At 46.6% G+C, this 24,849-nt stretch overlaps 2 protein-coding genes across 2 annotated transcripts in view; both read left to right on the forward strand.

The window, feature by feature from the left end:
* LOC135908314 (uncharacterized) overlaps positions 1-24,849 on the forward strand; it is a 494,518-nt gene that overhangs the window by 194,985 nt on the left and 274,684 nt on the right. The window lies entirely within an intron of this gene.
* The window catches only part of LOC135908315 (uncharacterized), a 259,955-nt gene that overhangs the window by 191,391 nt on the left and 43,715 nt on the right, over positions 1-24,849 (forward strand). The window contains exon 6 of the mRNA XM_070541266.1: positions 19,584-19,678. Coding sequence (XP_070397367.1) covers positions 19,584-19,678 — 95 coding nt within the window. The remainder of the gene's footprint in view (positions 1-19,583; positions 19,679-24,849) is intronic.

Consider the following 24,849-nt stretch of genomic DNA (forward strand, 5'->3'; position numbering starts at 1 on the left):
ATCGCGAACGCCGGCATCACCCTCTTCATCCTGTTGTCGATTTTCAGTGCCGTGACTCGGCCCCATCGAACCCCTCTCAACATGAGCGTGTTGCTCGCCTCTTGTCAGCAAATTAGATAAGGCAAACTGCTCAGTCTGGACAATGTTATTCGTTTTTCAAGCATACAAAAGTGATCGATGAACGAGGAGAGCGTTTATTTGGTCTGTTCAGACAATCCTGCGGGTGACCGCCTGATGCTTGCGTCGGCGGTTACGCAAAGTTGACGTCAGGAGATTGGAATAAAAGCATATTGGAATAGTTTTGCGTAATAGGGCCCCAAAACTGTTAACCTGCTTTGCACCTTAACGCCCACTCGGTAGGTAACAAGAAAGACGAAATCATTCGGCTTCTAAAACAATTTTTGTTTCGAAATAACGGTTTTTATGCTCATTGGAACGAGGTATCCATCTGATAGCAAGATGCTAGAGCTTCCTGGTTGTGAAATGTTTTGTTTCTTAACAGACCTAAGAAAAGTGGTAGCGGTGTCGTTATTTAAACTCTTGCGTGGAAAAGGTGCCACTTCCTGCCCAATTTTATGGACGTTGCGTAATAATATGAAGTTCTAACATTAAAAAATTGAAATCAAATCATTTTATGATATACCGCCCCCAAATGGCAACATGAAAAATTTTAAGGATTATTTCAGTCAGCTTCTAGAATGTGCGTCACTAAATAAACGTTCGTTTATGTGCAGTGCTGATTTTAATATTAATATTCTTGACCATAACGCTACTGTACATGATTTCAAGATGAAGATTCTGGCCTGTGTTTGTCAACTTAGTAGGAACAGCAACACGAGTCACATGCACTGCTGCATCAGTACTAGATTTAATGATTACGAATATTGAAACGAGTGTGATCTCTTCTGGTGCAATCCCTTCTGATGTGAGCAATCACTATCCGGTGTTTGTCGTCTTTCCGAAGGAGCATGCTAAACGAAACAATATGAAAGAGTGTACTACTGTGCAGAGCATAACAGATGCCTTTTTTGGAGCATTTCAGCACGAAATTATGAACTTCGACTGAGCCTGTGTACTGCAGAAAACTGATGTCTGTGATGCGTACGACCTCTTTTTTTTGACAATTTCTTTCGTTTCTATTCGAAGCACTTTGCACTGGAAACGTACACGAAAAGTAATCCGAAAAAAATAAGAAAACCATGGGTAACAAGATAACTTTTGAAAATGATAAAGGACAAAAATCGTCTCTGTCAATCCTTCCTTCGAACACGTGCACAGGATACACTCCTTCCCTTTTAAAAGTTAGGAAACCGATTAAACTCCCAGCTAGGGAAAACTAAAACATCATATTGTCATGAGGTATTTTCTAGTCTCAGTTCAAAGAGACCAGATACTGCCTGGAAAGCTTTAAACGATGTCCTAGGTCACCGTGCGAACAACTCTGTCACAAAATCTATGCTGATAAACGGCAACGAAATAATAGAGGGGGCGCTTGCCGAATATTTCGACAAACATTTTCTTAATAGCATTTCCTCATCTCAATACCATGGGGCCCTACAATTTCTACTTATTCTAGTCAGCCTAGTGAGACTATATTTTTCGAGCCTACTGATGCAAATGAAGTTGATAACGTGTTCATGAGACTTAGTAACAGCAAAGCCTTGGATATCAACACCATGCAGATGAAACCACTGAAATATGTATTACCCATAATTTGTCTCTTGATTTCACACACCTACAATCTTGCAATTGAGGGCGGGGTTTTCCCCAACGCAATGAAAACTGCAAAGGTATCTGTCATTCTTAAAGGGGGCGACCAAAATGTACCAGCAAATTCTAGGCCGATTTAAGAACTACCTGCATTCTCCAAGGGTCTGGAAAAACAAATTTATTTTTTTCACAAGCCTAAGGCACTATCTGAGTCACAATTTAGCTTCCTAACAGGTAAATCTACAGAAACAGCATTATTAACATTGAAGGAAATTATTTTCAACAATAATAATGAGAACTTGTATATGGACGGCCTTTTCCTTGATTTTAGTAAGGCTTTTGACTACTTAAATCATGATTGTTGTTAACAAACTTAAAATGTACGGAATCCGCGGTAGACCATTCACATTGCTTCAAGTATATCTCCAAAACAGAAGCCAATCGGTTTCTTTAGATGATGAGCTTTCATCCCTTTTGCTATCAATTGTGGTGTCCCACAAGGGAGCGCATTGGGACCCCTTTTGTTCAATACGCACATAAAGTATATTGTAAGTAAAGATCCTTCCATCGATTGGTGATATACGCAGATGAAAGCACACTACTTCTTGTAGGCCCTAACCTTAACGATTTAACGGTAAAATGTAATGACCTACAAATTAAACTGTCTAGGTAGTCAAGGATGAATAACGTAAAAAGAAATCCTACAAAGTATAAGGTTGCAATATTTTCTTCAAGAAACAGCCCGATAATACCGCACTGCATGATTGGCTTTGAAGATCACCAAATAGAAACAGTTGAAGTGCACGAGATACTTGAAGTGTATATTTTGTGCTATTTAAACTGGGATGCCCACACTGACCTTGTTTGCAAGAAACTCTCTTCCGTCTGCGGTGTTCCGTCTGCGGTGTTCCGTCGCGATGTCGTGAAACATTAACATTGAAATATGAATTACGAGTTTATTTCGCACTTTTTTATCCCCGTAACTACTGCAGTTTAGTATGGGTCACAATGACCAAAACAAACATAAACAAGGTTCTCGAATAGCAAGACAAAATTGTTGGAATAATCGCCAATGTTGATAACACTACCTCCAAGTATGCTTTTGAAGCATACTATAAGTGTTACAAAAAATGTTTTTTTTTGTTTTTTTCGACGGCATCCATTGTCGATCATTGAACATGCGTGGTGCTAACATACACACAAGAACCATTAATACATGAAACATACGAAGGTTCTCGCACTAATAATAAATGACAAATGGTATTTATAACCTGCCCCATGTAATAAACACGCATAAACATACAATAGGAAATACCTAAGCTGAGCTGAGCAAATATTTTGTTGAAATGTGATTTTATACCTTCGCTCTTAGATGCCGCATGCTTGCTTGGTTATTACTATTGTAATAAAGAAAGGAAGAGAATGACATCCCGATCATCATCAAGAGCGGAGGGCACGAGATCGGCGCTCGAACATCACCAACTTGTTCTCCCGACGTGCTGTTCCGAGCTACCGCCTCTTTATTGGACTATTCCAATAAAGCTCCTTACATTTGGTGGATCGTGCTGGGTACGCGCATCGCCGGCACCCTGGAATTCCGATCCCACACGTTACACTCGACTATGCAAGCTGACGCAGCCCAACCGCCGCCACCTCTCCCGGCCACCGTTTGCCCCAGCCCAGTTCACCAGCGAGACCACCCGGTATTTTCGGGTATGGAAGACCAGCATGTCGAGGACTGGTCGTCATCCTACGAAAAAGTGGACCCAACAAGTGGGATGACGCTGCTGTGCTGAGTACCGCGAACTTTTGCCTGGCTGGCGTGGCGAAGCTGCGGTATATGAACCACGAATCGGAATTCGAGAACTGGTCCTCTTTTAAGGGGGCAATATCTCTCGTTTTCTGTCGCCCTGCCGTGCGGAAGTTACGCACTGTGCAACGGCTGCGCACACTGGCACAGGAACTGAATGAAACTTTTACCGCCTATATTGATGACATAATCGATCTCTGCAGGCGTGCCGATGCCTCAATGAGCGGAAACACCAAAACACAGCATATTATGACGGGTGTCGACGATGATATAGATCTTTCAAATGCTTCTTGCGAAGTCACTGTTTCTGAAGTGGTAACTTTGTGCCACAGCTATGACGAATTGAGAAGGCAGCGGGCTATCACCCGACATTCATCTCACACGTACTATCAACCTCTCGCACTGGACATCATGCCTGACCAGTCACACCTTCTCTCACAAATGAAAGAATTTGTGCGTGAGGAGGTGGCCCGTCAGTTGTCTCTCCTGCCGTTTTCTCAGCGTCAGGTGCTGCCACGGCAGCAGCAACTGCAGCGACCAATCCTGTTGGCTCCCGCGCTTCGACACGTCATCCAAGAACAGATTTCCGAGGCCATGCCAGTCCGCATTCAGCAGCAACCTGTCGCCGCGCCTCTTAGTTACGGTGAGGTAGTAAAGCGGTAGCAGCTTCAACTGCTCTCACCGTCCCATGGTGTGTCGTATGCTGCAGCCCCGATTCAGCCGTCCGTGATATGGGCTGCTCCCATCACTGCAAATCCCTGGTGAAAGTGCGACAGCCGGCCGATCTCTTTTGCATGCAATGGCCCTGGTCATATCGCCCGATTCTGCCGCCGTCGCAAGCCAGGATACTCAGACGCCCGTTCACCAAATTACGTGGATCGTCCCTGCTCTCGTTATGAAAGTCCGGGTCCCCAAACAAGCACGTCTTTACATGACTATCGAGAACCCACGTCTCGTCACTCACCTTCACCCCATCGCCGCTCCTTGTCACCGATGCGTCATCGACCAGCCCCTGAAAATGAGGGAAAGTAGCCCCCGCAGTTCGTGAGGCAAGAACTGCGTTGTCGAAATGCTCAAGTCCTCGAACTTTGCCGTCGAATATTGTCGAAGTTTTTGTAGAAGGCACCCGTGCATATGCTCTTGTAAATACCGGTGCTGCCGTTTCTGTAATAGACGCCACACTTTGCCGCAAGCTTGGAAAGGTGACCACGCCTCTTGAGATGATGCCCTGACGTACAGCGAATGGATACCCTGTTCAGCCTATAGCTGCCTGCACTGCTCGAATTATTATCGCTGAAGACCACTACATTGTTGAGTTTATCGTCCTTTCATCCTGCTCAAACGACATCATACTTGGCTGGGACTTTCTATCGTATGATCACGCCGTTATTGATTGTGCCAGATCTGAACTTGAGCTCTTCCCGTTGTGTGAAAAGTCCTACAACCCTGCTCATCAAGCCGTACACAAACTAGTCGTAACAGAAGACAGAAATTCCGCCGACAGCAGCTGTTTTGCTCCCCATGTTCAGCAACAGCATATGTGATGAGGCTGCATTCTTTGAACCATCACGCCTCCTTCTAAGTCGGAAGCCACTTCTTACGCCTTGTTCGACCATCTCAATTTTGAATGGAACAAGCGCTCTCTGCCTCACAAATCCTCTTACGTATCCCATCAAAATGTTTATAGGTGAATCCCTTGGATGCGTGCAACCCATTCATCTCGGCCAAATTTTTTCTTGCAGCAAGATTCAGCTCAACGCGACCTCGACGTCGTCAGTGCTCTTAATCCTTCTGATGTTCCAGCTGCCGACCTATTCGATTCGTCGATCGCAGACGGACTGTCACCATCTGAACACTCTGCTCTTCTCAAGCTGCTCTACCAGTTCCGCGACTCTTTCAGTGTTGCCCAACGTGCCTTTGTCCGAACTTCTACCATTGTTCACTACATCGACACTGGCTCCAACTCGCCAGTGCAACAACTCCCTTACCGTTTCTCCACCGCGGAACGTCAAGTTATTGCCGACCAGGTTGATGATACACTTAAACACGACGTTATTCGTCCTTCACAAAATCCGTGCGCATCCCCTGTGGTTCTCGTTAAAAAAAGGATGAATCGATTCGCTTCTGCGTGTATTACCAGCGCCTAAACAAGGTCACTCGAAAATACGTGTACCCTTTACACAGAATTGAGGATGCCCTTGATTGCCCACAAGGTGCCGAGTTTTTTTTTTCGTGGTTAGATTTGCGTTCCGGGTATTGGCAGGCGCCTTTAGCAGAGGCCGAGCGTTCACAGACAGCCTTCGTCACGCCTGATGGTCAATATGAATTCAATATCATGCCCTTCGGCCTCTGCAATGCACCTGCCACATTCGAGCGCATGATGGACTCGGTTCTGCGGGGTTTGGAGTGGCACATGTGTCTCTGCTACCTCGATGACATTGTTGTCTTTGCGCCAGATTTCGCAACCCATCTCGAACGCCTGAACCATGTCCTGACGTGTCTGAAGATCGCTCAGCTGCAACAAAATCTCAAGAAGTGCCGCTTTGCTGCGCGAAAACTTACAATTCTCGGTCACGTCGTATCAAAAGACGGTGTGCTTCCGGACCCGGCTAAACTACGTGCCGTGACCGACTTCCCCAAACCAACGACTCTAAAGCAGTTACGAAGCTTCATGGGGTTATGCTCCTACTTTCGTCGGTTTCTGCGCAACTTCGCCTCTCTAATTGCACCTTTGACAGAACTTTTTAGCAGCGCCTACAATCTCTCGTCATGGTCTTCTGAGTGTTACCAAGCCTTCTTCAGCCTTAGCCGTCTCCTGACGTCACCACCTATCCTTCTCCACTACGATCCTAAGGCCACAACTGAGGTCACACAGACGCCAGAGGTGTCGGCCTCGGTGCTGTTCTCGCACAAGGAAAGCCTGGGTTCGCAGAGTATGTCGTCGCATACGCCAGCAGAACGCTCACCAAGGCTGAATCAAACTATAGCTTCCCCGAGAAAGAATGCTTGACAATAGTCTGGGCGCTTGCCATGTTCTGCCCTTACTTATATGGCCGCATGTTTGATGTAGTTACGGACCATCATGCATTATGTTGGTTGTCTTCGTTGAAGGATCCGTCAGGTCGCCTTGCCCGCTGGGCTCTACGACTTCAAGAGTTTGACATCCACGTTATATATCGTTCCGGACGCAAGCATGCCGATGCTGATGCACTGTCGCGGTGACCATTATCCACCAAAACTGCGTCCATATCCACTGTAGACCACCCATTGTCAGCTCTTGACGTCGCCATCGTCTCCTCTGCACACTACCACGATCCCTCGATCGCTTCGCGTTTTGACGATTTATCCGAGGCACCCACCCTTTCAACCACTCGAACACTGCGACGCCAAGCTTCGCACTTCAGCAGCCGGGGTGGCCCCTTGTACCGGCGCAACTACTCGCCAGAAGGTAGGAAGTGGCTCCTAGTTATCCCCAGAACGCTGCGCTCTACAATCTGCGCGACCTTTCACTCCAACCCGCAGTGGGCTCACGGCGGTGGCAAGACCTATGAACGCTTACGGAAAAGGTACAACTGGCGCGGAATGTTTCGCTTTGTCCGCAGGTTCATTCGCGGCTGCCACGAGTGTCAGCAACGAAAAAAACCACCGAATCCTGCCGCAGGGTCATTATAACCCCTTCCATGCCCAGACCACCCATTCGACCGCGTTGGAATTGACCTTTACGGACTTTAATAGACCTTTATGGAATGACAGGCTATTATTTCTGTCGGCCACCTTACACGATACGGCGAAACCGCTGCTCTTCCCACGACGACAGCACAGGACGTCGCCACTGTCATCCTCAAGCGTTTTGTGCTTCGACACGGTCCTCCTGGCGAACTCCTCAGTGACCGTGGCGGCGTATTTCTCTCGGATGTAATTCAAGTACTTCTCCACCAGTGCAACATTGTACATCGGACGTGTACTGCCTACCACCCTCAGACGAACGGTCTCACTGAGCGGTTTATTGGGACACTGCGCGACATGCTTGCGACACATGTTGCATCTGATCAGTCAAACTGGGACGTGGTTCTTCCATTTGCGACATAGGCGTATAACACCGCTACGCAAGTCACAACTGGATATTCCCCCTTCTTCCTTCTGTACGGTCGCCAGCTGACGCACACTATCGGCACCTTGCTTCTATATGCACTAGATGCCTCAGATTGCACGCCAGTGCCGGAAGCCGCCCGTTACGCTGAAGATTGCCGACAACTAGCCAAGCGCTTTACTACAGGCAACCAACAACGCCAGAAAAACGCCCGCGATGATGACCACTCTTCTGCCGCAACATTCGCTCCTGGAGCATTTGTGTGGCTGCTTGTACCCCCTTGCGGCCCTGGCGTGTCGTCCAAACTTCTCCCAAATTATCATGGTACCTACCGCGTCGTCGAGCGTACTTCCCCCGTCAACTACGTCATTGAACCTCTTATGCTGCACGGCAACCGTCGTCGACGTGGACGTGATGTTGTTCGCGTAGACCGCCTCAAGCCGTACTTCGACCCTCTTGGCCCCACCTGTTAGGTCGCCAGGATGGCTCCACCTTTCTCGACGTGGGCACGTGTAATGAAGAGAGGAAGAGAATGACATCTGGATCATCATCAAGAGCGGAGAGCACGAGATTTGCGCTCGAACACCACCATCGTGTTCTCCCGACGTACTGTTCCCAGCTACCGCCTGCTTGTTGGACTCGTCCAAGAAACCTCCTTACACTATTATTACTTCTGAACATAATATGTATGATCATTTCAGCGTTTCAATTTTCAATTTTATTGCTCAAACTTTGTATAAAGATTATTACACTGTATGCATAAAAGGTGAATGTTTCTTTTTATTGAATGTGGGTATTGTATGTGTGTCTGTTGAAGATTTCCTGTACTGCTCGCGTTCAACTGCGCGTAGATGTTTTCTGGACACAGTCAAGCTGCGCTGGTAGCTTTTTTTCCAGAAAACCCTCCAGTTGAACATGGAAAATAAATTTAAACTTATTCCTTGTGCAGGGCTAAGGCGGCGTTTAACGTGTCATTGCTTACAGTAGGCGGACTTTAACATTTGTAGAAACGAACTGCTCTACCACTGAGGATTGTTTAATTGTCTAGGTTCGATATCTAAGTTCTGGCCGCAGTTATACGGCCGGCCGTTCAGAGTTGTTAGCGCCCATCATGCCCTTTGCTGACTATCCAGTCTCGAGGACCCTTCAGGGCGTCTCACCATGTGGAGCCATCTTCTTCAAACATTTCCCGTAACATTCGTCTACAAGCTTGACCGGATGTATACTAATGCTCACTGTATTTCGCGCGCTCCACTTGAAACGGATTCAAGCGATACCGACGACGAAGATCTTCTCCCTTGGGCTCTCAATATATCTGACTTGGCTCAGCAGAAGTGGGATGATTTAGTACTCGGCCAACATATCGAATGTCTTGAAGGGAGGAGTTCACATCGTCTGTGGACATCCGCGCGTTCAACATCTTCGTTCTGTAGCCGCAGCAATGTCTTGCACAGACAGAACTACCGATTAGAGGGCGAACATCTCCTGGTTGTTCTGTCCGCGCTGCGTTCCGATATTTTGTCCGCCTGTCACGATGAGCCCTCTTCATGCCCTTTAGGATTCGCGAGTGCCTTGGCCCGAATTCATCAACTCTACTGGCCTTAATTCGCCCAGAAAATGGAGCATTAGGTCAAAGCGTGCAGCTATTGCCAGCGCTGAAAGCCTCCATCTGAACGGCCTGCCGGTTTCTGGAAACTTTTATCCCACCAGCGCAACTGTGGCTGACTTGCTTGGGCCCTTCCCAAATTTTTTTGCTGAAAACCGTTACATCGTGGTTGCTACTGGTTATCTTACACAATAGTGTAAAGTTACAGCCCTTCATCCAGACACTGCCAGGGATGTTGCACAATTTTTCACCCAGAACATTGTGCTCCATCATGGTGGCCCAGCAGCAGTCATAACATATCCTGGTACAGATTTCACAACACAGGTGATGCGAAAGGTATGACGCTTAGTGCAGCAGCTCATCGCCGAAGCATTCCATGTCATCCTTATACCAACAGCATTACGGATAGACTAAATAAGGCAATCGCTGGCATGCTTTCTATGTGTGTCGACAGTGACCACAGGAACTGGGACGATGTTTTGTTTTTTGTTACATTCGCATGCAACACTATTGTTCAAGAACCTACTGAGTTCACTCTTCCGATTGCTCCACAGCCGTGAGGCAACAACCATGATAGAACTCATGATCCTACTCGAGTATTATTTATGACCTTACTATTGACGCGGATGAATTTAACCGGCTCGCAGACGCAGCTTGTAATCTTGCCCTTGAGAAAATTCATAATCATGAATAGATAGACTCCCCAAGGTACAACGCTCGCCATCTCTAGATTACCTACGAACCCAGTGTTCAAGTTTAGGTATGTACCGCAGTTTGTCAACTCGACCGGTCGGAAAAGTTAGTGCACTGTTACTTCGCTCCCTGCAGAGTCCTGCGTCGCCTCGGCAAAGTCAACTACTCAGTTCTCCCATGACTTGTAGTTCCCGTCGCGCGCAGCGGACGGAAATTGTCAATGTTTCCAGGATAAACCGTACTGCCGCCTTTACGAGTCAGTTCACATGTCCACTCGCGCTAATCCCCGCTTTACGGTTAGTAATATCGATGAATGGTTAATCGATAAAATGTATCCCACAAACTGATTATTCTTCACCGATGTCCACCTGTCATTTATTCCAACTAACTTGTTATACCTGTTCGAATAATCGTTTTCGAGAGTTTGATAGGAGTGACGTGAAAATTTTGAAAATGTACCGGAATGCCGGCGCACGAGCAGCGACGGTGCGGCTCTAGTAGAGCGAAACGTCGACAACTTTCCGCTCTTCTATCTTCCCCCACACCGCACACTCCACCACGTCACTCGAATCCAGAGGCTGGAAATGCCCTCGCAATTGAAGGCATAGTATGTCAAGGCAGTCGGTGATCGTTAGTCGAGGATCGAGTCCATTAATGACGTAGCACAGCATGCGCTCCGGTTTGGAGCATGTGTTTGGCATATCCATGGAGTGCATGTCAATTCCAGCGGGTCTGTAGCGTCCGATAATCCATTCTCGCATGCTGTTGTGTGGCCATTCAAAGAAGGGGTCGGTTTCGCCCTAACCTCCCAGCCAATTGACATTCCTTCGCTTTGTAGCAAAGAGCATGTGGTTAAAAGTCCTAACCAGTAATTTCCTTTTCCCCTTAGCATATCGCAATTTTTTGAATACTTCAGTTGGACTTCACCTTCCATTTTTGCCGTTTTTTTTCCTTGTTTAACTGTAATGTTCAGGGGCTCACTAGTGTAGTGTATCTTGTTTAATTCCGCATGAAGTGCCATTGCATAAAACATATTGTTTCTCTTTCAAAGCGTCACTAGTGCTAACTATATTTAGTCTTTACCAAGTGAAATTTTATCCTTTGTCAAACGCTTGGACACTTCCTTCAATCTTGGTTCAACCGCACAACTAAAATATGGTCCTACAAAATGTACCTGTATTTAGCCCTTTATAAAAGTGCCCGGCCAAAATTTCGATTAATCAACTAATCGAATAAAAACCTGCATCGAAAGCAATTCATCGATGGAAGGCTAAAATGATGAATGATTAATCGATTAAACAAGTAAATCAACCACCCCTACCCTGCTATGTGACACTTTCCTCTTCACAACCTTCGTTAGGTTTACCATCGAAACTGTATGAGATTTATAGTGTGTGGTGCTTTGTAGTTTTTGTTTTTTTTTCCTTTATTACACGTTTGAAGCACTGAGACGATGTTTCTGGAAGGGGGAAATGGCAGATGGATAACAGTTGGCTGTCAAGTAGTTTTGCCGCTCTTTGCGGAAGCTGAGGACGACAAAGTGAACTGGGTGTAGACGGCAACAACGACATGGTCTCGGTGAAGGTGTCGGACTGTTACTCTGTGCGTTCGTTATATTAAACTTAATAGTTCTTGCCATATGCAAGCTGTTGTCCGAAAGTTCGCGGACCCGTGTCATTAGTGGGAAATTATAAAGCACGCCATTGTACTGTTGAATGTAGCTGCACGCATATCACACGAGTGACGCAGATGACTGAGAGTGACCAAGTAATAGCCTGACAGGAGAATTCATTCGCCGGCAGCACGCGCTACCCCGATAAATTGTCAGAAATCGCCGTTTTGGGAAATTAACGGGCAACAGAAACACTGGTTTTGCGTGAAATCTTTCGTCAACTTGGAAAAATCCACCCCGGAAACTTCGAAAATGCTTCGTCACGCGCGCGGTTTTCCTCCTATGGGACGCAGTCAATGTTTAGTGTGGAATTATTGGTTAAAGGCCAGTCAAACCTCAGTGGAAGACGGCGAGTGTTCACAACGGCCATGAGCCAGCACTACAGCGTAGAATGTGGCGAAAACTGTAGAAATTACTCGAGAACAGCTTCGCTGAACCATTGAGGAACTGTGTGAAATGCTATTATAAGTCATGCGCAGTCCCAAGCAGCTTTCACTGAATATCTGCAAATGCACCGTTTCGCCGCGAAGTTCATTCCCCGAGTCTTCACGGCCGGCCATAAGCAACGGCGTGCTGATCTGTGCATGGAGCTTCGTGCCACTACACGTGCATATGCAACCTTCTGTAACAGTCATCACACCTGGTGAATCACAGGTTTTTGCGTACAGCCCCGAAATGAAGGAGCAATCTTCCCAATGGAAGAGCCCGAGTTCAGTGATACAAAGCGCATGACACATTAGGAGTGCTACCAAAATCATGCTCACCGTTTTATTCAACGCAAAAGCGCTCGTCCACAGGCAATTCGTTCGCAACTAGCAGACTGGTAATTCAGATTTCTACTGCGGCATTCGAGAACTCTTGCAAAACGATGTCCACCGGAAGTGACCTGAACGTAGCTGAAACAAAACCTGGCAGTTTCATTATAATAACGCACCCGTTAACACTTCCCTCACGACCACTGATATTTTGAAAGAATAGCATTAAACCTCACCCCATCCTCCACACTCGCCAAACCTTACCTCCCACGACTGTGTTCTGTTTCCGCAAATGAAGTTAACGCTCAAAGGGCATCGCTTCGACACCATGAACATCGACAAGGAACACAGAAGGTCATTGACGGCGTCACGGAAAATGACGATGTGAAAGTGTTCGAAGACTGACGAACGCGCATGACCAGATGCATTTCGTCCCATGGGAACTACTTCGAAGGCCGCTAAGCATAGACCTACTTATGATAACAATGATCTGTTCGGTACAACAAATGCGGGAACATTCGGACGCCACATCGTATAGTAACGTGACTTTATCGTCCTCGAGCATCTCGCTACCTGGTTCTTTTCATTCTTCCTTGGGCAATGTTCGATACGGATGCACCGAAGTGGCCTATTGTCTCCTCTGTTGTATTTCAGTGTTTTACAATCGTCGTACTCCACACCTTTGAAGAAATGGGGAAACACTCCGCAAAATCAGGTACGAGGTTGTGCAACTGTCGTCTTTCAATCACAGCAGGGTTCAGTTTGGCAGCAATTACCTTACTGAATCTGTACGCGAGTAGGCTTATCTATGTGAATTACTCAGAGGGGCCCTGATGATAGAAGCAAATCTAAAGGGGAATAAAAATTAGGTGGACCTTGCGCACTGTGAGAATCGATGTAAGCAAAGCTTTCTCTTCTGTTTGCGTTGACTCACCATAATGAGTGGTGATGTTGACGTCGATTGTTTATTTTCATCAACGCTTAGTCCAATTCGAGAATGGTGAGTTGATGTTAAACGTTATCACTGTTGATTTTCTGCATAGTATACAGAACACACAGGGAGATGTGTTTGCTTCAGGCGTTGTGCACCATTGCTCATAACCTCTAAGAGAATTGAGCAGTGTTATTGCCTGACATAGCAATAACAATGCTGAACCTCTGAGAAGTGTTAAACTTTAATAAAATTGTGACTATAGGTCCCGAAACTACCACAAAATTATGAGGCATGCCTTAGTGGAGTACTCCGGACTGATTTCGACACCTTAGCGTTCTTCAACGTCCAGCTCAATATAAGTGCAGGAGTGTTCTTATTATTTTGCTCCCGTCGAAAGGCGGTTGCCGTGGTCGCGATCGAACCCAAGACATCTTGAAATTCCAAAGCCGCAGCGCTACCGCAGCGGGCACATAAAATAAGATTTGACGTGCGACCGCTTCCGTAGTGCCCCGCGTGTCAAAATGGCATGGTGTTTATTTTTCAGAAATGGCAGAAATGTAGTGTTCCGTACCTTCAGTTTTCCCGCAACCGCTGTCGTGCTTTCTTTCTCCCGCCGTGCCCCCTCACCCTTTCCTGTATGGAAATTGCCAGGGAAAAGTGGCAAGGCTGTTATTTACTCGTTTCACGACGGCGTCGGTTCTACACATTATCCGCCTCCACTCCCTAACTTCTCTCTACCATTATATCCACGTCCCCTCTTGACTTGCACGTGAGTAGAAGGGTTGGCGCTGCAGTTTCTGCAATGTCTTTGGGTGTATTGAGGGTGGGAGAGGGGGTCACGGATAATGACAGCTGTCAGGAGGTTAATGCGGTGACACCTGTGAAGCTCCAAAGGGCATTGTGCACATGCGACGCAATAAAAACCTCCAATTGAGTCTATTGTGCCGCGTTTCCTCTCTGCCACGCTTCTTCCATGGATATGCACGCTCTGAACCACCCCCCATGAGGCGTACAAGACAGCCACTGTAACGGTAACCGCAGCACGGGAAAGGTTGAAGGAAGAGGCCAGGAAAGCTTCACTGGAAAATGTTCTACCGCATACGGAAGTCATAACCGAATATGGCAGTTGTTTCAGCACGCATTACCAAATCTGCTCATTAAAGGGCCCCTCACCAGGCCCTATAGGAAATTTTTGTTATACGCTGGAAATTGTTACGTGTCCTCTGGGGAGCGTTATGCCACAAAAATGTTTCAATTCGGCTCAATAATAGCCGAGGTAGAAATATCTCAATGCCGCGAACCCATGATTTCAGCAGGCGGGCTCCACTGCCAAACAAGACGCTCTCTCCACTCGCTCCGTCTAGTCTTCACAAGCGAAATTCCTTCCCTGCGTTCTCCCATACCGGACCTCGAAGTTCGTGTGACGCATACGTCACTGGCCCCGCGTTCATTTTTTTTTCTCCTCGCTTTTTTTTTCGGCGCTACGTATTTCCGCTGACGGCGTCGCACGCGAGCTGTTGTCATGTTCGCGCAGCGCACGACTTTGCGCGCCGTACACAGGGAAACAAGACTAGCGGCATAATTCCGTGCTACACGAATATTGAGGCAGGACAAGCGGATCGCAGAGCGTGGTCACGCGCTGGAGCACGGTAGAAAATGGCATAATTTTGGTACCCACGCAGGTGACCACACGACCGTTGGTACAAGCAGACGAAGCGGATGCACATCTCTCTATCTTTGGTTCGAAGTAAAATAAAAAACACGCAGACATTCGCTTTGTGTGTTTATTATTTCTCCAAACTTCAATTCGTCAATTCAAGCAACAGATCACCTAGATAACTGACGTTATCTTGAATAATTTGCGAAGTCACTTGTCACCACAAGTGACGTCACACTGCGAACACAACTACGTAGGCGCAGGGGAACGACTACGTCACCGTCAGGCTTGGAGCGCGGCGGCCGCGAGGAGAAGGAAAAATGGCGTTCGGTTTGAAATTTCAGGTCTCTCCGCGGTGTGTAGCGATTTAATACTTTACAGACACTATCGTTATCGCTCAGTGTATGCTCTGCGCTTGTCAGCTCAAAATGGCCCGACCTAGTAAGGGGCCCTTTAGGAAGGAAAAATCAATAATGAGAAATTCGTGCGTAATATCTTCTACAAATTGCACCCGGGCCAATGAAACACCGAGCTAAATTACTGCAGAGCAGGCATTTCTGACGCGACCAACAGCATTGAGGATATTCCTATTAATACAGTGTACCGATAGAATACATCAGTTTCCAGCACTGTACTGCTGCTCTTCATCTTGCACCACACATATTTGGTGTCAAGTAGTTAAGAATCCGAAGAAAAACTTGATAACGTACTTAATGAACACTGCAAGCCCCATCGTTGACCTGTAACCTTATCGTCTGGAAGCTTACCACCAAGTAACCCAGTGGCACAAACGCGTCATTACCGATTGACTGATTTATTTATCCCCGCTACGATACATAAACCGTTGCTCCGATATAACATTCCTGGAGTCAATCAAGTGAAGTTTTTTTATTAAGTGCACTGCATGTGGTAATGAATACTCCTAAGAAAATCAGTCTCTGCCTCGGAATTGCGATTTCGAGGAGGCTTTTAGTGTCGATTTCTTGTTAACATATTACTTGAATTCTAGGTTTTACGTGCCAACACCACTATTTGATTATGAGGCAAGCTGTAGTGTGGGGCTCCGGATTCATCCTGACAACCAGAGAATCTTTAACATGCCACATGCTCGTTCATGTGTTTCGCCACTATCGACATGCAGCCACCACGACCGGAATTTGATCCCCTTCCCTAGTGCTTAGCAGCGCAACCCTACAGCCACTAAGCCACCCGTGGCGAGATTTTTTGCAATTTCACAAATATCTAACCATATCGATTAGAAGCTCGTCATGCTGTAGCCGCGTGCTGCTGGCTTCTTTCATGAGCTGGACATAACGCTGCCACAGCTCTTCGCGAATATGCCAGAGTCGCATAGAAGTATTTGCTTATGAGTACATCAGTGCCTTAAAGCTTCCAAGCTTTCCCCAATATATCAACTTTGCTGTGTAGTCAAGTTTCAACATAAATTTTTCTCTCCTTGCGCGCACTAAGCCTGTCTAAGCACTTAACCTTGTCGCACTGCACTTCTAATTAAGTGGCAAATCATTTATTGAGAGATTCGCGTATTTGATGAGAGATTTCGAATCTGAGTTCAAAACATCCAATTACAGTTGTTCCTTCGGAATTCGTTTTCTAACTTATTGTTTTGCTGTCACGTAACTTCGCTACTTCCTGTACATTGGGTTAATACTTTCTTAAATCAAAGGCTTGTTTCAGTAGAACGTTCCGCACTCCCCCTGACGATGGATTATAATTAGGGTATTTGTTCATGAAATGTAGCCACGTTAGCGCTCGATCTTACTGAATAATACAGCCTTGACCTACCAGTGAAATAAAAGTGTTTATTGATAAAGCCCAGACTTTGTCACAACACCACCCGATACCCGGAAGATACAAGAAAACACTTGCGAGCTCCACCAGCAACGCAGTAAGAGGTCATCACATCTTAAGCATTTAACAATTTGTGGTGTTTACCTGAAAAATGTAGCAGTTACTCTGCCACAGCTACGGCAACTACAAATGTTTCTCTTTGTAAACAAAGAGAAGTAGTGGCGCGTAAAGCCGTCACTGAACCCACTGAAGGACGTTACCGAGGGCTTTTTCATATCCTCCTGTGAGAACGCAACGGACACCTAAGCACAGTGGCGCACCTAACCCAATCTGCTCAGAACAGGCACGCAGGCAGGCAAGCTGATTCCGCGGTCGTGCGCAGGCCGAGAAACTGGAGAACACGTGAACAAAATATCGAGCTAGCCACCTAGTTGCTTGGACAACAATTCCCACAAAAAATGTTTTTAGTGGGAATGCTTTCGAAGTGATAATGTTAACCGACGCCTGCAACAAAATGAAATGGGCCGAAACAAGCTGCAACTGTTGCACGCCATACTACTGCAGGACCCACGCAAGTGACTATCTGTCGAGTGAAAAACTCTCGTTTTAAAGCTAGAATAGTTGGGCAGATAACAATCGCAGTCGATATACGCAAGGGATAGGAATGATTGTCTCAGAGAAAGCTTTAGCTGGGGTCAGCTCGCACCATTCTTAAGTTTTCTGCTCCATTAAATGTAAAACGCAGAAGTCCTCTCTTGGATATTCGCTGGGCCAACTCCTTGTACTCCGTGTACTCCGTTGCATGTGAGAGAGAAAGCTGCATTCTATCAACTCTGGGAAGCATAAATTTGACTTAAGGCCTTGAATGCTTTACAAAAAATAGCTGAAAACACGATCGTAGAAGAGTAAAAAAAGCTGAAGGCACAAAATTTACACATGCTCATGTCTGCGACCAAAAGCTGGCATTTCGGTTCTGTAAACCTCATGTGTTGGAGTATAACAAGCGGGCGAACTTGATGTTTAATTTATAACTTGCGTGAACTTGTCACATTCTGTGCGATTCTTTAGAGAAACCCCTACTCGCAAATTAATGGTATACTTTAGAGCGGTCTATCGTACAATCATTTTGTCCCCTATAGATGTGTTATTAGGTGCAACTTAGAAAATTACTTTTTCTTTAGTTACAGAGTTGTACACTTGACACGCCGGATTGGAGAAAACTGCAATTTTTAAGAATTCGCGTATGCGGAGATATACGATTTCAATTGTATATCCAGCTGCACCACTTACTAGATTTTACATTTTCCTTTTAAATGTAACAAACCTAATCACAATCGATGCAGCGCATGCACACAAAAACTATGTTATCGATACCTTGTACTTAGCTTGCCCCGAAATGTAGTTTTTCTTATGGGAACGTTTCTCCAAGATGAGACGGTGTAAAGATGTTGGAACCGAATCAGCTGATTCCTCACACAGTTATGCTCATACTTCGACCTCCGCCCAGGAACCAAACAGAACGGCGGTACCAGTTGATATGCTCAAAAGTTCTTAATTGCATAAAGACGCTATGATGAGTGTCGCTTACAAAGACTGTACGAAATATTTATAGCACTGGCTGTAAGAAGGGTTGCTGACAATACGGTTTGATGTAAGCGTATTGAGCGCGTTAAGAAGTGTTTCAAAAACAGAAACGCCGATCGTGCTTTATTGATTGAGTAATGAACGGATGTAGCCGCCACCGTTAGTTTTGTACTAAATGATTTTTTTTTCGTTTTTTGCTTGATGATCTCACGACTATTTCTTGCACAACACTGTTGGTGTGCACGAAAAAGCAAATGACCTATCAGTACGTGCGTTCGGCCCATGTAGTGTATTCGACGCCGTTGGTTGAAGATGTAGGCGACGTTTGATGGTTGATGTTTACTGAGGTACAGGGGTGGTCAAAAGTTTCCGGGCCACAGCGTGTTCACCAGCGTTCACTGTCAATCAACTTGCGGAGCTCCTGGAGTAATTGTGGCACTCGGAGGCTGTGGGCGGTGAAAAACAGCGTCGCTTACCTCTTCGCGAAAACACTGGGGCTGGCAAAATCCGATACAATACACGCCTGTGGGAACGAAGTCAACGTGTTTGCGCAAGCTGAGGCCTGGAAACTTCGGACCAACCCTGTACGTAGGATCATGTTATGCAGAATTTTGTCAAGTAAAACGAGAACGCCATAACAAGGGCAATCTTTCGCTAATATATTGGGCATATTGTAAGCAAACGAATACGGCAAGTAAAAGATAGCTCGAAGTGTGGTATGTTGCTTAACAATTAATATTATACAATAGTAGGAAGGGATCCATCTTTCAGCAAGTAATAATTGCGTGTGGGATATGCGAATTTATGAAGGCAAGGTACTAAGTCGGAAATTGGTGCAATACAATCATATAGCTCACTTTCTGAAGTGCAGCAGTTCTTGTACTCTGTGTGTGATGTTGTGGATGTGCATAAGCCAAAGTAGTTTAGATTAACATTTCGCATCATTTGCTGCTAAAGTTTAAAGATTCATTGTTCGTTATGAACAAGATCTTTGGCGACGTCGAGTATGTAGTTGCGTTTAGCTACGTTTGTTCGCAGACAACTAGAGCCTGGCCAGTTCCACACTTTTCGTAGAATACCAACAGATGTCTTGTAAATTTCACATTTAGATCCGGTTATTAGGGTATTTATATTCAGACAATGAATCTGAAAGCTAGCCCTTCTTTTATTCCTTAGTGTGTACGCACACAGAAACAGCTACCACAGAAAAGCTGGTCTGTGACGCATGCTGTAATACCCGTTCGGGTTTATTTACTTATGTAGAGACGATGGGAAAACTGCACCGCCTATCAGCTCTACTGTGGATCGGTTGTGACAATAAAGTGCAGATACACCTACAACACTTCATCGTACCAAGGGTAAGTAGTATGTTTCATGCAAACATCTTTTTTCTCTGAACATTATAGTTATGTTTTTTTTCTATGGGGTGCAGCCCTATTAAGACTTATTGCAAGTGTCCGGATTTGTTTAAATGTACAATGTATAAGTTATATAAGAACCCAGCAAAAGATACAATGAACTGGCAAGTATTGTCATGTTCAATCAAAAAATTGTCCAATGTGGTATTTATTTATTTATTTATTTATTTATTTATTTATTTATTTATTTATTTATTTGTACATACTGCAACGCAAAGAGCGCTATAGCAGGAGTGCATTAACAGAGAAAAATTATGCACAGAAAAGTGTGGTAGAACCGTGAGGGTGATGGGCTGAATAGTTGAACAGAATAACTCGTGGTTGCTTATTATATATTGATTAATTCCGACAAATTCTCTGTTTTCAAATTTTTGTAATCAACCTGGACCATCCGGCATGAAAAACGCCGCTAGCGATTTAGTAGAAACACGACTGCATCTCAGCACATAGAATCATGTGCTATCTAGTTCGCCATCCATATGCATAAACTGTAAAAAAAAAAATATTGGTCAGCTTCATGCTGCCAACAAACATGCTTATTGCTAGAACAGTATTCGCTTCGGCTTTTCAATGCAGTAATGTATGCATATTCAATTACCAGTGAAGTGTAGTCATTAATACTGAGGTGGAGGAGGAGGAGGAATGAAAGTTTATTGTGTGAAACAGCGAGAAAGTGTTCTTTCTTCGCCATTGGTGGGCGGCTCTCTTAGTCCAGAAAGCCGTTGCCTAATGCCGCAGCCCGGGCCCGGTCCACCAGACTTCGCTGATCTTCCAGGCACTCTGCCTTTAACATTGCCTCCCAGGTTTCTTCGATCGCTTGTAGCGGTTCTGGGGCCTCATCTTGGCGGTTGTTCTCGTGGTGTGGGCACACCAACACCATGTGATGGAGGGTGTCCGGTACCTCATAATATCGGCATAGGTATGAGAATTCGGTTGGGTGCCTTCGGTGCATAATAATTCCATGGACATAAGTATTCGTTTGTAGTCTGCAGGGGGCGGTGGCTTCTTTCTTGCTTATTTTGGATGTGTTAGAGGATATTGTCTTTGCAGTCGGTAATGTTGCAATATTACGGCGTAATTGATCGGAATGTCCTCCACCCTGGTCGCTTTCCGGAGACCATGCGGCAGGAAATCCCGGCTGGTATGCTCTCGGGTGACATTATGTGCCGCTTCGTTTCCTGCCAGGTGTTCGTGACCTGGGGTCCATGCGACGTAGCTTTCGGGTAGTTCTTGGCGTCTTGTTATTTATTTCTGAATCTTTAGTGTTGCGGCAGAAATTCGGCCTTTTCGTAGGTTTCTACATGCCGTTTGCGAGTCGCTCAAGATGATTGCTGTGTCTTTGCATGTTTGCATGTGGCGATGCCGAGGACGATGGCCACTTCCTGCGCCGTTTCTGCATTTCTGGCCGGTATGGTGGCAGCGATTAGCTCCTTCCCTTGGTTGTTGGTTATGGCACTTGCGTATGCTTTTCTACCTGGGTATTTTGCCGCATCTGTATATCTGTGTTGGGGTCCTTTGAGTATTTCTTGCTGAGCGCTCTGACTCTTGCTTGTCTTCTGTCTTTGTGGTATGTTGCATGCATGTTGCGAGGCATTGGAGCGACTGAGATAGTGCCACGAAGAAGTGGCGGCAATCGGGCTTTCGCGTCTGAGTCTGCTATGAAGTTTTCGCTGTATGCGAGTTTGCGAAGTACTGCTCTGCCTGTTTGAGTCAGCTTAAGGCGTTCCAGCTGGCTGCCTCTGTGCGCTTCACTCATTTCTTCCCAGGTATTATGAAGGCTTAGTTTTAGGAGTTTCGTGGTTGAGGTCGTACTGGGTAGTCCTAGTGCGCTCTTGATTGCTTTTCTGATGATGATGTTGAGCTTTTCAATTTCAGTTTTCTTGAGGAGTAGATACGGGGTACCATATGTGATCTGGCTTATAAGGAGTGCTTGGAATACTTGGACGGTTTCTTGCTCTTTAAGTCCTCTTCTTTGGGGGGTTATACGCCGAATGAGATGGGTTACTTGTGTTAGGGTCCTCTGAAGCTTCGGAAGTGTAGCTGCGCCAGAACCGTCTTTATGTATTGTGAGGCCAAGGGCGCGGCGTGAGCCAACTTGAGGGATATCGATTTCATTGAGTCTGACGTTGGGATCTGGAGCGACGCAGGCTGGTGGTCTTCTCCAGGTCCTTGCCTTGAGTATAAGTAGCTCTGATTTTTCGGGGACGCACTGGAGCCCGCATCTTGAGAGGTACTGTTCTATCTGATCGATTGCCTCTTGGAGGGTAGTTTGCTGTTGGCCGGTTGTGGACGCTTTTGTTCATAACGTTATACCGTCCGCATATATTGCATGGCTTAATTTTTCGATTCCTTCGATTTGTTGTGGGAGCTTATTCACGGCCAGATTGAACAGCAAAGATGAAATGACTGACCCTTGTGGAGTTCCTTTGTTGGGCATTTCGAACTTGTCGCTTCGGATGTTGCCAATACCCACCGCAGCCTTGCGATCATTCAGAAAGTCGGGTACGCATTGGTAGGTCCGGATTCCGCAGTTTGTGTCTTGGAGAGTTTGGAGGATTGCTTCATGCTTCACATTATCGAAGGCTATTCTAACATTTATTGTTAAAATAGAGAACTTTTTGTCGCGTTCTAGGTAGTCCAAGAGGTCTTCCTTAAGCTGTAGTAGTATATCTTGGGCTGAGAGGTGCCAAACATTGTGCCAGGCATGAGTCCTGATTCTACGAGGTATGTGGTGAGGCGATCGTGAACCATGTGTTCAAGAAGCTTTCCAGCGCAGAAAGTAAGGGATATGGGCCGTAGGTTGCTGATTTGTAGTGTCTTGTTGTATTTTGGGATCATAATAACTTCTGCGTGCTTCCATTCTGCCGGGAGCTTACCTTTTCCCACCAGTTATTCATGTAGTCCAGGAGTCCATTTAGGGCCTTGTCTGGGAGATTTCGTAGGATCTTGTTGGTCACCTCATCATTTCCTGGCGATGTGTTACAGGTCAATTTGGGAAGGGCGTCATGAAGTTCAAGAAGCGTGAAAGGGCTGTCGAGGGTGAGATTTGGTTCGCCTTTGTATGGTCGGGGATCGGTAACCTTGGGGGTATTGTCTCCGATAAGATTACGCTTGATTTCTTCCAGAATTTGTTTCTCAGTTCCTGTATGGGAGTTAATGATTTTCTTGAGGCCGTGTCTTTGCTTAAGGTCATGTCTTTGCTGGTCATGTCTACTGAAGTTTCTTTTTTTTACTTTGCTCACCGCCGATTTATGCAACCACTGCGGCGTACATGGAAGATGTGACCTCACGCTTTAGAAAAGCAGCATTTGTTTATTAGTTAGCTCACAGTGCCAGGCACGTAGAGCTCCCCGCATACGTTCCCGGGCGCAGATTACTCTTGCGCAGGCTGCCGCTGCGAGGGCAGCTTGTGACGTGGGTAGTAACGTCACTAGCTTTTTATATATAAAAGAACCAGCCTAGCAACTGATTTCGTTGCTGCTGCAGCACAGCTATGGGTAGGCAACGCATGCTAGGTCTCCCGAGGAGTAGCGTGAACACGAGGAGCGGCATAGGGTAAAGAAACGGCAATATGACCGGTGGTGGCGTCCTGCCGCTGGTCGTATTGCCGCGGAATTGCAGCACAGGGGAAGTCCACCCGTCCACATTCTCCTACGGCTGAATAATGCGTCGGAGGAGGAATTGACAAATAAAGCATTGGCATACCCCTGCAGTAGCTGTAGTTGGGGTTTTCAACCGCTTCGCTGGAAATCCAATGCCGCAGGGCCGGCATTGTGAGTCAATTTTCTTTTTATTTTGCCGACCTAAACACACACAAAAACATAGCTATTTGGCGGAGTGGACGGCGATACCATACTCGATGTATCACACGAGTGGAGAAACCAAGATTAAGCACGGCAATACGCAGCTCTGCGCTTACAAGCGAGACTTCCCCTTCACGAACGCGTGCCTCCACTTTTACCCGCGCAGAGCACGGGCCGCGAAAGTAGGCACCGCTGCGTCCGGACTATCGGCACCGCACTTCCACCCCCTCCTCCCAAAGTACTTCCCCTGTTTCAGTTAGAGCAGGCTTGGAAAGAAAGTGGGGGAACGACCGCGGCAAAGCGCGAAGTTCTCCGGGAGCTTCGAGTCTAGTGCATGCCGCCTAAGCCTGCCCTTTCTCCCTTGCGACCAAGGTGAAAGGAGGCGCACTGCGGGCTGCGTTGTAGCGACAAGCGAGCAACTTCGACGCTGTCAGAGTTTCTCCACTTTTGTAGGTTTCGTCGGTGCACTTCCCATTCTTGCTCGGCGTTCGTTCGAACCCTCCCCTCTTTTGCTTCGGTGTTCGGACTTCGTGCGACAGCAGTCGTGGTCTGCCATTCAGCGTGGCTTGATATCATAGCAGTGCTCGTTCGTTGGTCATGCTTCTGCTAAACAACGCTTGCGGCATTGTCTATGATGAGTGGTACTACTGTTGCCACTGTGGAGTGACCGGTCATTCCAAATGCTCAGCTGCCAGCGCAAGCTATGCAAACTGCTTATCAATGATATTGTTACGTAAGAAGACGCAAATGAAAAGCTATATACAAGTATATTTACAACGTAATACGCCGCACTTGGCCAAGAGGCAACAGCCCGCGCTAGCCTCCAATCGTTGTCGTCGTCTTCGTACTGCTCGCCTCTTCGTCATCGGTAATACTATTCCGTAGCACTACCCCCGACGGCAAAAGCGCCGTCCCGGAGCGACTAAAGGCCGGACTTGGAAACAGTGTAGTAGGCCTTGAGCCTACTGACGTGCACGACATCACTAGGTGCCACAGTAGATGACGAGGTTGAGCTCACAGGGGCAATTTCGTACGTCACAGGCGTCACCTGGCGCAGCACGCGGTAGGGCCCTGTGTATCGCGAAAGGAGCTTCTCCGAAAGTCCGATGTGACGGGAGGGCGACCAGAGGAGCACGAGCGCACGAGGCGAAAACTGTACGTCACGGTGGCGGGCGTTGTACTGACGCTGCTGAGTGGTTTGCGAGTCCGTCAGTCGAGCACGGGCAAGCTGGCGTGCATGGTCGGCGAGAGCGATGGCGTCGCGCGCATACTCGCTTGTTGAGATCGAAGCAGGAGGAAGTGCCGTGT

This window comes from Dermacentor albipictus, chromosome 6 (assembly GCF_038994185.2).
Source record: "Dermacentor albipictus isolate Rhodes 1998 colony chromosome 6, USDA_Dalb.pri_finalv2, whole genome shotgun sequence".
Classification (NCBI taxonomy): domain Eukaryota; kingdom Metazoa; phylum Arthropoda; class Arachnida; order Ixodida; family Ixodidae; genus Dermacentor; species Dermacentor albipictus.